The 16,958-nt window shown below is 48.3% G+C and overlaps 1 protein-coding gene across 1 annotated transcript in view; it reads right to left on the bottom strand.

Moving 5' to 3' along the window:
- The window catches only part of ntn2 (netrin 2), a 41,621-nt gene extending 26,336 nt beyond the window's left edge, over window positions 1-15,285 (bottom strand). Inside the window, exons 1-2 of the mRNA XM_041962585.1 lie at window positions 15,205-15,285; window positions 3,577-4,855 (exon numbers count right to left, since the gene is read on the bottom strand). Coding sequence (XP_041818519.1) covers window positions 3,577-4,627 — 1,051 coding nt within the window. The 5' untranslated portion in view covers window positions 4,628-4,855; window positions 15,205-15,285. The remainder of the gene's footprint in view (window positions 1-3,576; window positions 4,856-15,204) is intronic.
- Window positions 15,286-16,958: the final 1,673 nt, after the last annotated feature.

Below are 16,958 nucleotides of genomic sequence, written 5' to 3'. Positions count from 1 at the left end.
GTGCAGCAGACATGATCTAATAACATCTATTATATAACAGGTAATAACTTTTTTTGGGGTAATGACTGCTTTGTGGGAATTTCCTTCAGGTGATGACATGGACTCGTGTATGTTGAGAGTCTACAGTGAATGTTTCCGAGGAAACTCCTCTTTCTTGTTCGAAAAACAGACTACCATACTGGACTCGATATGTCAGAATTTACTATTAAAATATTCAACACCACACCCAAACACTGCAGCGGAGCAGGAACACCCAGCTCTGCTGCTAACCGCAGCTCACCTGCATTTCTGGCAAATCAGCCCAAATGGCAGCTCCAACAGCCTTCGTGTGACCTCTGTATTTAATGCTATGAATGCATACCAGGAGGCCTGGCACGGCACCGTGAGCGGACCTGGCTTGGCCGGTCCTTTAGGGATGGATGGTGTCCGGCCACGGGCTCGTAGCGCCCCAGAGCAGCGCTGTGGACTTCCTGCGGGCTGAGCCCCAAATGAGGGAAAGCAAGGGCTGGGGGATCGAACGGCTCGGTGCCGCAGCCAAGCAGGGCCAAGATGGCTGCAGACAGGGCCAAGAGCAGAGCGCTCCTACACCGCCATAAATTATCATCTACTCAGGATGTCACATCGTCGTTGACTCCAGAAGAGGCCTCTTCATCTTACACGGTGACTTTGGCAGACTCTATTATGGCATGATACACCGTCTCACATTTTTAAGTCAACATAAAGTATTTACATTATGGCATCGACCACGCCAGCAGAAAAGCCAATACTCCATCACAACCCGAAACCAAATAGCTCTTATCCATCTGTTTCCTCATTCTGTCCTGTGGCTCGAGCTCCAGGCAGATAAATCACAGCTTTTTCCATCGTGTCTCCCTCAATACAAACAGACACGCTCCTTTACAAGGCTGCCCTCTCTGACTACTAGAGCAGGGATTTGTAAACCAACGTCTTGAGGCAGGATTCATGGTGGGGGAGGCAGCAGATGGGTGTGTGTGTGTGTGTGTGCATGGCTTGCGTCTGGAGACAGTACGTGAGCTTGCCAAGAGCTCAGACAGTAATCTCTGCATGTCAAACATTCAGTAAGACAAGCGAACAATCAAACCGGCCTATTGGAGACAATGTTGTTGTCATGCAGGGTAAAGATGTAAGTCCAGACTGCAAAGAGCGAGAGCAAAACCTTGCAACATCTTAAAGTCTTAAAGTGCTGAAATCGGCTACCAGGCAAATCATTTCTCAAGGACTGACAGACTCGGAGGAGGGGTCTGGAACCGCTATTGACTTGGCTCTACATCTGCCCGCTCCGAATTCCTCATTACCCACAAACCATCTCCCCGTCAACTTAACCTTGTCACCACCCCACAAAGGATCATGACCTCAGCCCGGCCCCCTCAGACCCTACCTCCAACCCAAACACCCACAGGGCCTCATGAAGGCTCTGGTGACACCTAAGGGACCCCTTGGCTCTGGAACTTGCCACTCTCACACAGTTGCCCAGCCTAAATACTTGCACCTTGCTGCCACAGCGGTGCGCCTCAGGGCTCGCGCTGCAGCCCGCCGCCATTTGTGCACCATGTCAGGAAGAAAAGCAAGCAGAGAAGTCGACAAGGGGTGGGTGCATTTTAAGAATGGGGCTTTAATATACACTGGAGGGGCTTTTTAAACGCTCTCTTGCTACTCTGAGGACATTTTGGAACCATTTCCACCGGAATAAGCTGTAAAGAGACTTTTGGAACATGAAATTGGGGACATCTGGGGCTGACTTTTTTGGCGTGTCCGGATGTGTGATCAGGTATAGCGTGCAACTTGCAATAGGCTTTAACTGCCCTGTATCAACACTGGGATTAGGTCATCAGAGTTGGCCAGCGCAGCCGGGCTGTTTAGTCCAGAAATCGTGGATAGAAGTGACATATCAATCCCGCTGAGGAGAGATCTGCGGGAAGCGGGCGTAACATTTCGGAAACAGCCACGGGACATTTGAAAAAGAGGGCGTGTGCAAAACTGTGAGCGATTAACAGGATATTGTTGTAGAAGGGGCTAGGTGTATACCGTGTGTGTGAGTGTGTGTGCCTGTATCTGTGAGCTGAGTGAGCGAGGGTGTCAAGGACAGACGAGAAGCCAAAGTTAGGCCGTGCTGGCGTTTCAGTGTACAGAGTGAGAGAAGGCTGGATTCGCTGGCCGGGCTAATGCTAAAATGGCCTTGCTCCTCTGGCTCTGTCACTCTCTGTCCCCTTTAAACAGATCTGGCACTGTTCAATGCTAAATATGATCTCAGGCCAGCACACTGGGCAATTATAACATGTTAGAAAAATATACACAGCTTTTCAATGTGCTGCTCCTGGTTTTTTTTTTTCTCTCTGGCTGTAATTTTATTTCATTATGGGGAGAGGTGAAAACGGGGACAGCGGTTTCTAATATGGTTTTATTTTCCTGCGCTAACAAATTTTTATGACAAGCAAAATTGACCTGAATTAAGTTCCACCTATGTCTATTTATACTAACAGAGAAATGCTGTGCCACCGAAGAAACATCCACACATTAGAGAACAAATCCCTGCTAAAAACACATGGCTAACATGGCATGTGTCTAAAACTGTTCTACAGCCGTGAAATGAGTGTATGTTCTTAATATCAGTATCGAAAACCTGTTATCATACAAAAGGCAAATCCAATACAAAGATAATCCATTTACATGAGCTGAAATTGTCACTGAAACTGCAACAATTTTACTGGCAAGCTTTCATGTCTGGATGACTTTTGCAGAGCATGTCTTGAGGTAAAAGCAAACACTGCCAAATAACATTCTTGGATGACTTAGCTGTAGCGGTGTGCCAGTGACTCGAGCTGTTGTCATCCACTGTTTAGACTTGCTTGTGAAAAAGCGTATTTTCGTAGACAAGTCCAGAAAACATGGTTTTGTTGAAAGTAGGCCTGTTCGCCTGTAGAGGAACAGTAAATATAGAGGGCTGATGGGAAACGCAAGGAAAGGATGGGCCTGTGCTTTCAGAGACGTTGCCAAAGTTGCGAGCTCAACCACAATGTGCTACCAGAACTCCTCACCTGTGTAAACACAAACCCATCCGGTATGTTCTGGCATCATTCTTAATTAGCCCTGCGACAGTCAAACACAGGTCACCTCCCTCACTCTTTCCCCGTGTGGACGGATGTGTATAAATTCAATTTGTTGGCCTGATTTTTACTTTGCCATCTTTATATCCAGAAAATGGGTGGTGAAAAGGTAGAGACTCTATCCAACAAAGAAATAAACAACCCAGATTTTCAAATATTGCTTAATTTTCATACACTCCTTGGTCTATGGATGGGGTATTTGTATTGGACATGGGGCCTACATATGGTGCGTGCAACACTGTTCAATCCTCTGTCCAAATCCCCATTTCCTCATTAGGAATTCTGAGATGCATTGAGGAGATTGTCTTGGAGAAATAAAACCTCCCTGATGCATAGACAGGGGAGAGGAGTGGAGCAAGGAAGAGAGCTGATGAAAGACATGGTTTCAACACATTACATTATAACCAACATAAAAGCACATACAGAATGACAGATAGAGGGAGGGACTTACGCAGGCACTCGTTGGCCTCGCGGGCGTTGGCCCTCTGCCACGGCCGGTCATAGTGAAAGGGCTTGCAGCGGTCACATTCAGGTCCCTCTGTGTTGTGCTTGCAGTCACACACCAGTTTGCCTTCCTTGTCTTTCAGACAGCGTGAGCCGTGTCCGTTGCATTTACACCTCCCGCCCACCTGGAAGTCTCCCACTGCATAGAAATAAGTTGGCAGTGTCGATGTCACTGCCGTGGGGTCATCGTCCCTCCCTCCGCTGTTGCTCCCCGCGCCCAGTCCCAGCTCCCGGGGTAGCTGGGGCCGGCTGAAGACCACGCGGATATCGGTGACGGTCACCCAGTCTTGGAGGACCGGGCTGTTGTCAAAGTCTTTGCCAGAGGGCCGTCCATCCAGAGTGCTGAAAGCGATGAGTCCTCCAGAGAGCGGGTAGAGGTCAGTGTGGCCATCTGTGCACAGAGCCTCCTGTTCGTTCTGCTTGGTAATGGTTGCTTTGTTGGGCCGATTGTACATACGCCGGCACTGTGAGGAGTAGAACTGGTAAGGCATCCAGGTCTTGCCGTAGTCCATGCTCTTGTATATGGCCAGGGACTCAGGTCGAGGTGAACAGAACTGCAGGCTGACATAGGTGATCTCAAACTTTTTACCTAACGAAAGGGTGAGAGTCACATTGTGCGGTGAGGTGTTCAGATTCTCCGACTGCCAGCAGGTGAGGTTGTGGGCCGAGTTGAGGTCAGTGAGGTAGGAGGCAGGGTGGGCGCGGCGAGGGTCAGCTGCATCGCAGATTTGGCACGTGCGCACAGATGGTCGGTCATCGCCCCGCTCCACCACGCTGCAGGAGCGGGACGGAGGCCGGCCGCAGACGCTGGACACTGTCACCTCCTTGCCAAAGGCGGCGTTGATGAACTCGGGGATGCAGCGGCGGGCTGCGCCGGTGTCATCGTAGCAAGGGTCTGGAGGGGTCTGCTGCCCTACGAAGGGATTGGCGGCACTGTGGGTGGAGGCTGAGCACGCCAGGAGGCACAGGCCCAACAGGCACCTCCAGGGTTCCCTCATCCTGCTCAGAGGGCCTGTGTGTGAATGTGTGTCTGTGTTTGTGCACGGGCGAGTCTATGTGTGTGCACCCGGCAGTCTGTGTGGGTAAATGTGAATGTATATGTGGCGTTGAGCAGACGTGCCTGCGCGCGTGTGTGACTTTCCCCCTTTGTGTGTATAGTTGTGAGTCAATGGAAGGAGTGTGTCTGAGCTCAGTGACCCTTCACTTCAGGCTGACCAGAGTCCTTCCTGGAAGAGAGAGAAACAAACAGAAAGGTCAGTGTCATGGACATATTTTTACCATAATAGGATATGAAATAGAAAGCGACGCTGATTGGATTCTACTGTATAAAAAAACGTTTGTGTGTCGTCAAAACCAATTTATATTTGCTCTTATAAAGGAAATTAAATTGGATCTTTTGTACTGTACAATTACAAGCGAATGTTTTCATTGGCTAAAAGCCTGTCAAAGGATAAGACAGTCAGACGGGGGGCCCAAGAGAAAGGATGTGACCATTTAAAGAGAGACATTAGTGGCTGCATGTGACTGCATCCTGAATTTCAATGCTGGCTTCTCATTCAGTACTTCCATTCAGGTCAACACTGGCCAAGCCTTCTGGTCATGCTTGAGCAGCATGGCAGAAGTTACCCTATAATCCCTGGTGATGCCGCAAAGCAGTGGACCGCATGTGACCCTGGTGAAACCTCTGCTTTAAGAGGGTGCCCTGAAAAAAAAAAAGTCAACTATATTATACACATGGACATGGCTCTACCTTTGAGCTCGGACTGATTCTTGCAGGAATTTGACAGGAAATCAAGCGTTGCAACGCCATTGTTAAACCGTGCTGATCCAAGAGAAGGCAGCATTATGTTCATTCGCTGAGCCAGAAAATTCACCAAAAGTGATAGCCATTTGAGGATTATACTCCCCATTAGGAGAAGTGAGGCTATGAGAGTCCATTCAAGCCTTGCTAAATCTCTCTGCTAAAGATCGGTACCTGGATGACATCATTCATACGCTCACAGCTAGAGAAGGGGGCCTCTCGGTCCCAAAGGGTGAAAGATTGAGGGGCGCGGGGAGAGAAAGCTTCGGGCGAAAGAGAAAGACAGAAAGAGATGTATATGGCCTGAGGCTTTCCTTCCCTAATCCCCTTTTTACTTCCCTGGGTGTCAAACCTAGAAGACCCCCATTTCAAAACAGACAGCTGAGGGGTTGAGAAGGCACCCCAACCCTCTGCGCGAGGTATTTATTAAATTACAATGAATCACACCCACCTCCTCTCACCCTCGGTCTCCCCCCTTATACTACAGCATCCCTCTTCATCTCGGTAGAACAAAAGGTCGCCTCTGTATCCACTTCAGTCAAGCGGGGAAGGCAGACAGACGGATTTAAGGGGAGTCGGAAAAACAAAAGTTTCGTTCTTTTCTTATGTGAGGGGTCCAAAGCTAGCAGTCCTCAAAAAGAGAGCCCACTGGCCTGGTAAATAGGACCACTCGTCTGTGCTCAAGTGCTTAAATCCTGCCATTTGGCCTCTTCTCAAGCGCAGATTGGGTGTTAGAGGAAAATAGTGTGAGGGAATCATACACAGCGGAAAGACAGTGAGGAAGAAAATGTCACAAAGTGGAAGTAAAACTGCTTCTTATATCAATCCTAGAAACTGATACATAACTATATTTAATTTCAAATGTCTTTTCAGACTTCTTTTCTGCTATATTTCCAACTACACTTGGGATAAAGAGATATATTTCCCCGACATGCTGGGCTCTGATGTTGCCGCTCCAAGAAGTTTGAAGACCTGAGCATGAAAACATTATTCAAAATAAAAATCCTCTGCTATTACAATATTGAATGCATGAAAAATGGATTGCAGGCGATGGGCCTGCTCATAAATGATTTGAGTACGAGTGGGCCTCGCCAGGACAGATAGGGACATTGATCAATGACGAGTGTCTGAGGACGGGGAGGTTAAAGTGGGCACGCAGGCGGGAGTTCATCAGCCAAGGCACTCCATCAAAAGGCTGGCCGTGGTAGAGCTGGCAGGCCCGACACCCACTGGGGAGGGCATGGAGAGACGGCTGATAGAATTAGCAACTCATTAGCATCCAGACCCAGCTTCTATCAGCAGCATGCTCATCCGAGAAGAGAGACAGTGGGGAGGCTCTGAGAGAGAGAGGCGGTGGGGGGGTGGGAAGGAGGAGGAAGGAGGAGTAGAATTTATGTCAGGTGAGGGGGAAAAAGATGGAAGATGGAGAGGGAATTATTTAAACTCAGAATCTGATGGGCAAGTTGTTCAGGGAGTGAGAGGAAGTTAGAAAAGTTTTTTTTTTTTAATGAAAACCAGGTTGGAAAATACTTGACAGGCTTCAGAGACAAGAAAAGAGGACAAACAGGCACAAGGAAAGAGGAGTTCAGTAGTTAAGAAGGAAAAGAGGGACGCACGAGGGGGAGAGAAACAGCGAGGGGCGCGACAGTGATAAAGCAGAAATGACTCGAGGGAGGGCGAGCGAGGACAGATATGAATGGAAGCAGTAGGAGAGAGGGGAAAGTGACAGAGATGGGGGGGTGGAGGAAGGACATAAAGGATGAGAGAGGGAGAGATGGAGAGAGAAACAGAGGGGGAGACAGATTAAGGTGGAGGACTGCATTGGTCTGTGTCTGGACTTTTGGATGACTAAATATGGTGCGGCCTGCGTGCCGCCGGGCCTGCTGGGAGATTCTTCCAGGCTCTGGTGCTGTCAGGCGCGTCTGGCAGATGAGCGTGTAGGTTAAACAGAGAGAGAACAGTGACAAGGCTGTTTAATTCCACTCCATACGCCCTCTGAAAGAGATGCTAGCCTTGCAGCAAGTGTTAATGTTTCCCTGAGACAGTCCAACAACACCGTGCTCTGGCACAAGAGCTGATCTTTATTAAAAACATATGCTTTATAAGTCAACATAAGACTCATTCTATATTGCTAGAAAAACTGCAAATTGTCCACAAAATCTCTCTGGATCTGCGAGCTTTGCCGGGATGTCAGCGCAGTGGTGGAGCTGGTTGACCTTTGAAACACTAAGAATCTGTTTCAGCAGGAAAATTCTCTGCTTTCAGCATTGACAGCGTGTTTAACAAGCCGCGAGCTCCCCTCAGTAGGGGCAGACATTGTCTTTCATTAAATGTGGTTGAAGTAGCAACAGCTTCAGGCCCACGTCTGTGTCTGTTTGAAGAAGACAGTGAATGCCACGCAGAAACGCTTCTGGCTGTAGCTTCAGATTTAGCGTACGGACACGATAGCCGCGTAGATATTCCCATCCGACTCTCAGCGTGAAAGCAAATGAGCAAGCTTTTCCTCTCATAAATGTAGCATTAATCCATGCGTTCAAAGACCTGTCAACCTCAGAGTGTGATCAGCTGCCAGGTTTTGATTTTGGTGCTAGCTACCCGATCACAGATTACGCCTTTAAAGTTGGACCTGTTCCTGTGGCAGCTGAGCCATTTCCAAGTGAATGGCTGCTTGGAGTGCAGTGTCTAATACAAAGTGCACAGCCAATTCATCAGCGCAACATTCCTCTGTGGATTAATGGCAAGGAAAATGCACTCGGGCCGACGTGCTACAATCCCCAGCGGCTAAACTACTGCGGTGTTAAATAATTTGCCCATTAGTATTATAGGCACAGTGTGTGAGTAGATGAAAAAATACGGGGCTTTTAGAGCGGGAGCCCCCCTGCATTAAAAGTTGTGCATCACCACAAAGACGACTCAGGCCATTTGGCTATTGGAACGGATTCAATGGTTTTAATCAAACAGTGACAGCCCAATTAGAAGAAGGTAGATGACGGAGGGCAAAAGGAAGGGAAATTAGATTAAAAAGAAGCGGGTGAGGACCAGAGGGAGCGACCGAGAGAGAAAGACAGGCAGAGGCAGAGAAACAGGAAGATGACAGGGTGGTCCGGGGGTTTCAGCTCCGTTTTTTCAGCTTCTCCCTGTCACCGGGAGATCATCCCATGTTGAGTTGTCTCTCTTTCAAGCGTGGGCGTCTCTGTCAGAGTTCACAGATTAGGAAAACAGAAGTCGCTGAGAGGCTTTATTTGGCTTGGGAGTAGAGGAGGGCGCCGTGGGAGGTGAAGATAGGAGAGGGACAGCTGAGCCACTTTGTATCCCAAGTGGGAGCTTTTCACGCTGCTCGAGAGTTGGCGTGGTGGCCCCACTAAGACTGGGAGTGAATGGAGGTCTTCGGGGTCGCTCCTCTCGGATGACAGCAAGCTGAGAGCCGAACTGGTGCCCTGCTGTCCCTCCAGCCTGCTGTACAGTAATCCCTGGTGGGGTTATTAGTGGCTGCCCAGAACCATGGAGGACTTTTTAATTGGCTAACAACAGGGCCACCTCTATTCTCATTATCATTATGGACAGATGCATTGTATGAATATAAAAGAACAGTGAGCGCGGCAACAAAGTCAGAAATCCCCCTGTGCACAGAGCGCACATGCTGTGTGGCTGCTGATGCCGTTCACCTGAATAACACGACATCACGTCCGCGATTAGTTTCATTAGTGATTGATCTGCTATGTTTTAAAATCTTTTACTTAAGATGTGTGAAAGAGGTGTGAAAAAAAGGTGATCGCAATGCCTAAGATGATGGATTTTCATGACATTTACATCGACATAAAACAGAGAAATGCAGCAAATTCTCATATGTGAAAAAGTGGAACCTGCAGATTTTAAACAATTGATCATAGTTTTGATGAGTTTTAGATTTTAAAGTTTTGGGGATACATTTTCTGCCAATGGACTCAGCGATTAATTGACTAATTGCTTCAGCATCATCAGATCCTTACCATCTGTATGCTCTCTCTCTCTCTCATACACACACACACACACACACACACACACACACACACACACACACCCTAATTTAAGAGGTAAATAAACCTGTCCAGATGAATCAACATGACTGGCAGGCCTCAGGTAACAGGGGTCAGATATTATTGGCCTGAATTCCACTTGATGATAGCCGCGTCTGCAGTGGTGACGACGATCCTGCTGTTTGTGCAAGTGTGCGTGCGTATGTGCATGTGTTTGTGTGGGTGTCGGTGTAGGGTACTCTGAGTTCCTCGCTGGCATTCATTAGGGGTTGCGGAGGAGGGGAGGAGGAGCAGGGAGGGCTGAGGGCAGGAGGGGGTCAACTCTCACAGCTGAGAGCGTCATTAGCAGGGGGATCACTGACAAATTTTTAAAGCCCGCTTATGTCTGCTCAGAGGCTGTGTTTGTGTGTGTGTGTGTGTGTGTGTGCGTGTCTGGAAGGTTTAATCTGCAAAATTTCCACAGGGCTTTTTTTCTTTTTGCTTCACTCTAATTCCAACTTTCAGAGCTGTTCACTATCACCTCGCCATTAATCAAAAGTAAACTGCTGCACCTGAACTTGTGGCCATACTGGAGCTAGTCGCTATCTGTTACTGGGATAACGATCGGATTATACATCTCAGGCTCTCGAGTGCTTGTGAAGCTGGAGACAAAGCAGGAGTAGAAAAAAAAAAGTATCGTAAAACTATCGTAAAATAAGCTCTGCCTTTCCATCTCTGCATCTGGCAGAAAGAGACACTGCAGGGAGAAAGACAGAACGCCCAGCAGAGGAATGCAGCAGCTTCTGTGGCCCAGCCCACAGTGCTGGCCCCGAGTCCGACAGCGGTTCTTTAAATCAACAGAACCTAATCCAGAACCGAACAGGAGGAGAGAAGACAGGCAGCGCGAGGTGGAATATGAGGTCAGGCTCGTTCTCACAGATTCACAGACAGGAAGTTGTGCTAAGCTACTGCTCTCTGTGATTGCGCACAGATCCACTCCAGAAGAAAAGCAGGAGAAAAATGCTGATAGGACAAGTTGTTGTGTATTTTTCTGTTAATGAAGTGTTCTGTGAGGTCAGCGTAGGGAGGGGAAAGGACATGAGCAGGCAGAAAGTTCTGGGCATTGGTGACTCACTAGACTCAGGGTAAAACAGGGTTAATTTGTGAGAAACAAGACAGGAAAAATACAGATATTTAGAAAAAAGGGGGGCTCTTTCTTTCATTTCTACATGGATTTTATGTCCCAACATATCCGAACACTGTTCTGTTCCCTGCTGCAACGAGAAACTGTTAACTGAGGTTTATAGGAACTTGTTTGTTTCAGCAATAAAACCACGTGAAAAGAAAAATGGAGACTAAGTGCAAATGCGATGCTGACTTTGAGCCAGATTTCCTCTAAAGTAAATTAAAAACACAACAGTTCAACTACGAGGCGACTGAACTTCAAATGTTTTCTTTTTGTCTGATTTTCAGATTCATATGTATGTTTTTTCCAGGCTTTAACATAAAAAATGTAGATAGATAGACGACTTAAATATCAGTAGCAGCTGCAGGGTTTGTGCTCTATAAAACACAGATTCCATTTGATTTCAATCACATCTGAGAATTAATAAACAATATTTTGGCATCACAAGTAACTACTAAGTATTAAGAGGGTCACAAAAGGCCTCATATATTAAAGCTGTAGCTGCGTACTCGAGAGTGAGGGAGGAAAAAAGTTGTCCTCTGTGTTGGATTTTGAACTGACGGAGCGATAGACTTGGGAGTGAAGGGACAAGAGTTCAAAAAATTTACAGCCTCCTCTGTCAAACTGTGATCTGCTTTCAAATACAAGAAATATTTCCCGGACATGTGCTGTCAAGATGCGCCTGAGAGGGGGACGACACCCCCGGCCCTGCGATGGCGGGCAGAGCCACACGCTCTCAAAGGTTGTCCCTGAATGAAGGCCGTGCGGCGGTGTTACAAGAGACGATAAAGACATCCAAAAATGCTGAGAGGTTAAAGTTCCCAGAGTGCATTGTTGTGAGTGTGCGTGGGTGGACTCCTTGATTGAACATTTCCCATGGACCTGAGCGTAACCCTGACCGCAGCTTTGCAGCCGTGCGGTTGGACGCTGGTGGTCGGGGAGAGGCAGGTGAGGTGTTCCTGGACACGAGAGGAAGTAGCTCGTTTGGAGGGATGGAAGGGTTTAAGGAGAGGAGAGGTGAGCGCTCTTTCAAAGCCCTTTGAAGGCTGGCTGCGGTAGGCAGAGCCGCGGTTTTCCCAAAAAGCCCCCCTAACAGGAAAACAGTCTCTTTTTTTCCATTGCACAAGAGCAACCTCTACCCCACAGCCGAAAGCAAGGACCCGCTTTGAACTCACAGGGGGAAAAAAAACCACAAATCATTTTATTAAGTGCTTGGAATAGTCACACGGTTGCGTACATTGCACTTAAAACACACACGTTGTTGACGGACAAACACATGCGCTACAGTAGTGCTTATTCGAAGTATGTGCCCACACTCACACATGAAGACACACTGTAAAGGACGCCAAAGCATGTGACTCATCAGACAACTCCCTTTCCCCTCTTCCCTTGTTCCTCTCCTTCCTATCGCCACCTCCGCTCATTCTTCCTCGACGGCAGTGTCAGCGCGCATCGGGCGACCTTCGCGCAAAGGTCAGAGGTCGGCCTTCTTCCAGTAAAAAGAGGAAAGACGTGAAATGTCTGTGTTCCGGTTCGACCGGTGATAAAACGACTTTCAAATCGTCCAGAGCAAATGAGAAATGCCACACAAGTCACTTGTCCGAGCTTTCTTAAAATGACACATCTGAACGACCACAGCTGGAGCTGCTGTGCCTGGCTGCGGCGGTCCACTGCAGGCCCGATACATTCATCATAACACAGCTCAGCATCTTCCTGCTGATCACAACACAAAGGTAACGCAAAAGAACCGCAGAACAGAACGTTCCCACCGAGACCTTTTCAGGGGCTCTGGACAAAAACGACGTGAGTAGGTTTAGGGAAAAATCATGGCTTGGATAAAAATAAGTAGTTTGTTAAGGTTATGGAAACATTGTGGTTTGGGTTGTTGAACGATTGTCATGCTTTAAAGAAACAATGTTGACTGCTGGTTTAAAACAGGAAACGAACAGCGGTCGCACGTATTGAAGTCCGATGTTTAGCTGACCCATCCATCCACCCCGACCCACTGCCCACATGGACTCTGCTGCACTATAACAACGTCACCTCAGCTTGAAAATGTCACTTGAACACGAGCAGTTGCTGACAGGACTGTCGTTCTCCTCAGGAGGACCCTCTCCTAGCAAAGAGCTGGTCCACCTTTACGGCAGCAGCCTGCTATTTCAAGTGTGTTGCTTTGCCCTCTGTCTGTCTCTCACATGCTGTATAACCCTCGAGATGAGCAGAACCAGGCAGGCAGCTAGCATAAACGGTCGTCATGGCGGCAGGAGAGCCAAACGCACATGCGGTCAGTTGTTAATCCCTTCAACATATGATCAGCAAGTAAAAAGATGTAGTGGCAAAATGAGGCCATCACGTCTGAGAGATCTGCCACCAATACAGAAGACGTCTGCTGTGTGTCCAAGATAAGCAGACTGATGTGTCCTAAGTGGGCAAAGACACACATGCGGACCTCACACACTCACATATCCCTGTGCATCTGGAGGAAATGTGTGGCTGACACATGCAGGCCTGGCGGGGTGCAGGGAGTGGCAGGATGAAGCATGTGACTCTTTGCCCCCGGATCCTCCTCACACAGAGAGGCATCCTGGGTGTTGCGCCGACGGATGGCAGGTATTTTAACAGGAAAGGTGAGCACACACCCAATTTGTCACTCGGGGGGAGAAGACACACGGCCACTTAAATCAGCGGTAAGACAGCGTTTGGACGTCATTCACACCTCCAAAGTGAGACAATGAATGTGTGCGTATGTGTGATGTGAGTGCTTTATCACACTGCATTCATCTCCAGGTCTAAATATAAATTCACATCAGGGATGGAAATGATCCAGGAAGGAAAGAACATAACATTTCTACAGGTGAAATTCCACATGGAGAATAATGTGTTATATTTGCCTTGGAATCAGGAGCCAGAGCCTGACGGTGCCTCCTGTAGTACAGCTGTAATAAGAAAGGTGATCATTCTGATCTCTGAGTTCACTCACAGATTCACCAGCAGCATCACAGCTGAGCAGAGTTTTTAATCTGCTCCGGACTATTTGTCCAGTATGACAAAAGAGTGGCTCGAGGAGCGTATGGACGCTTTCACCCAGCAAGAACAGGAAAGGAGCGACTGACAGAAAAGAGAGATGAAGCGTCTAGATTCGCCGCTGAGGCCATAGAAGAAAAATATATTGGATGTGTTGACTTTACTCGCTCAGGTGGACGGAGCCAAGAGCTCTGAAGAATCCTGCTTTTCAAAGGAGGAGAAAACGATCCGCAGCTTTCTCCATCTCCATCTCAATCCAGCCGCTTTTCTCTGGGGTCAGAAATACCACATACAAGTGTGTGCGCACACACACACACACATAGTGAGTGAGTGAAATCTGCACTATGTTGCTTTGGATTAGCCTCCACATCATGTGCCTTCAGCTGCTCCTGGCTCTACCTCCCTCACACTGTTATTGATGGAAGCGGGGTGTGATGCAATTAAATAATGATGATTAATTTGCAAAAACAGGGGAAACGGTGGCCTGGCTCCAGGCGAGCGGCACCTCGCTCCACCACACACAGTCGACCCGAACGCTCCCTCCAGTTTACACTGGTGTGCTCTCTCTGACCCCGGTGAACAGCGTGGATTCAGAGGCCCTCACCGTGGACTGGTTCCAGTCAGTTGTGGTGAGAGTGAGAAGTAGGTCAAGTGGCTGACACTGTTTCAGTGAGCAATGGGGGCATACTTTAGGTCTATTGAAGCAGTTAAGATAAGCAATCTGTATGGGACTCTCTCTTTCACTTCCAGGCTTGTTGCTGCTTGTGAGCGGGGGAGCAGATGAGGGTGAGGGTGGAGCTCATCGCCATGGTCCAGGCTGTTGTTTCCTGTCACACCTCAGCCACAATGAGCTTCAGTGTCAAATGAGGCTCATCATCACTTTAATCCCCAATTAAGCGCAGAGGAGACGCCGCTTGCTACCTGACGCTTCTCTTTAAACCTGAGATGCTCGACAGAATTCAGCTTCAGTAATGATTTTTTTTTTCACACAAATGTTTTTCAATATGCACGTGGTGGCGTCAAGGCGAAAAGGAAAATATTAGAAGCGACAAACGCATTGGGAGACTTGGCGAGGGCAGTGCCGAGGAAGACGGGAACCGAGAAGCGCGCTGCTTGCTTTGGCATCCGCGCTTGGCTCTGATTCCAAGTCGCTATTAAAGCTCAGAGGCTCCTTATAGCCAACCCCTTGTACCTCGTACTAAAACCTCAGCGCTGGCTGTTTTTCTGTTTTTTTGCTGTGACCCACGGGCCAGCTGTAAACCGAGGACGATGACACCTGTCTGCGGTGTCCGCAGCTCTCATTCAGCGCCCCCCGCTGATTCAGCGACCCAAACACCTACTTACAGCACGGTCGCGCGATCTCAGCCTATAATAAAGTAATGACAGTCATTGCCTTCATTGAAAACAAATGGCAGGTAATGGACAGCCAGTCACAGCAAGCTGTGTGAGTCACTCGCTTCTTTTCATGGCGAATAGGTGGTGCGTAAAATTGAAATCTGCTCTCCACGAAAACACGAGCACGCCGGATGTGAAATGACAGACACAGTGACCAGCAAGTTCGAAACTTACCCCGGTGTCAAGCCGTGAACGTTGCTGTCTTTGAGTCCAGGACGGACGTCTCTCCTGAGATCCACGCCAATTAGCCTTTAGGTTCTCCTCCGTCAGAAACTGTCCTCTCCAAACGCTCAAGTGTCTCGTGTTTCTCGCACTCGCCTCGTCAAAATATTTAAGCGCAAGGGAAATGCGCGCACCATAGTCAAAAGTGAGGGGACGCCGAGAGGAAGTGGACTACTGCACCCATCCGCGCCCGGAGCTCAAACCGACTGAAAACAGTCCAGTACATCCATAGGTTGTAAAGCGAGCCCGGGTTAGGCTACTCCCCATTAAAATCAAACCCAGATTTCCCCAGCCGTGTATGCGCGCGCGAGATAGAGAGAGAGAGAGAGAGAGAGCGAGAGAGAGAGAGAGAGAGTTTTAGATATTCCATAAGCACTGCTCCGTGTTTTGTTAACGTACGTTTCATTTTAGCTGTGATCTGGCGATGCGTATAATTCAGTTATGTCGCCAAAATAACGCGCGAACGAAAACAAACAACTGACCAAACTACCACTTGGTTCATTTCCCCCCCCCCCCCCCCTCAAACAAACACAACTGGTCTCATTTTTACAACAAATACCTCCGCCGCTTTACGGACTAATTCTTACTGCGCTGCCTGCTCTAAATGCCCCATGGCTCGCTGTGTTCACAGGCAGCCATATGGAGGTCGTAATGAGAACACAACGCTGAACCTGTTGAAACAGAGAAGGCCTAGCGGGGCTCCGGGGCCCACAGAAACAAGAGGCAGATGCAGAATGTTAGGACTTATTAATCCTAATAATAGTCTGACGCATGCTGGATTTATTAGCCTGTGCGCCAGGGCACCAAAAATGTTGACGTTTGGATGGTTTTATTAAATATGTCATAATAATAGTAGCATCAAATTAAATATATTACGGCGTTGGCTCGTGGTCTCTGTGTGAGTGTGTGTGGGGAGAGACAAGGGGGTTCGTTTTGGCACAGAAAATGCGGCGATGCGCCCTCGGCAACGACAGCGGCACATTAACTCATTAACCGCGTTCATACGGATTTATTCCCCTCTCTCAGTGTGTAGGCTAAAGAGCAACAGCTCAGTGTGGTTTGTCATGATGAGTGCTCGCAAATTTATACAGCCCGTCAGGCGAGCGTGTGCGTAAAAGCGCTCTGGAGAGGTCACTTTGGAATTAAAAGTTATCTAAATTTCTAGGTGAATTATATTAATATTGATATCCATCTACACAAAGCAGTCACAGAACGTAGGTAGTGACTTTGTTTGGAGGCATTAATATGTGTGGGTTTTTTTTGTTTGTTTGTTTTTTTTTTTTGTTTGCCTGTTTTTAAATTGTCTTAGCCAACCACATCTAGCAGAAGTATTCATCTTGTCTCATCTGTAAATGCGCACAGACCAACATGTTACATTTGTCAAAGCCATTCCAGCAGAACCGCGAGGACGGCCGCAATCCGCTTTCTAATTCCCGTTCATGTACAGGCGACAGCCCGCAGCCCGCGCGCTGCTCTCTGTTGTTGCAGGTGCAGCCTGCCGACCGGCGGGTCGTTATTCGAGCATCACGGCCGATCAAATCCTGAGCACCTCCCGGCTCCGCTGTAAGCTGATCAACATTCCTCCTGTATTTACTGTACCATCCTCTGGGGGGAACGGCCCAGCCCGGCCCGGCCCGGCCCGGCTCCGATCGGCCCGGCCCGGGACCGAGCTGCGCTTTTGTACCTTTATTCCAGTAATTCATCTC

The sequence above is a fragment of the Chelmon rostratus genome, chromosome 21, assembly GCF_017976325.1.
Source record: "Chelmon rostratus isolate fCheRos1 chromosome 21, fCheRos1.pri, whole genome shotgun sequence".
Classification (NCBI taxonomy): Eukaryota; Metazoa; Chordata; class Actinopteri; order Chaetodontiformes; family Chaetodontidae; genus Chelmon; species Chelmon rostratus.
The sequence above is the reverse complement of the archived record's forward strand: the minus strand, read 5'-3'. Positions and strand labels throughout refer to the sequence as shown.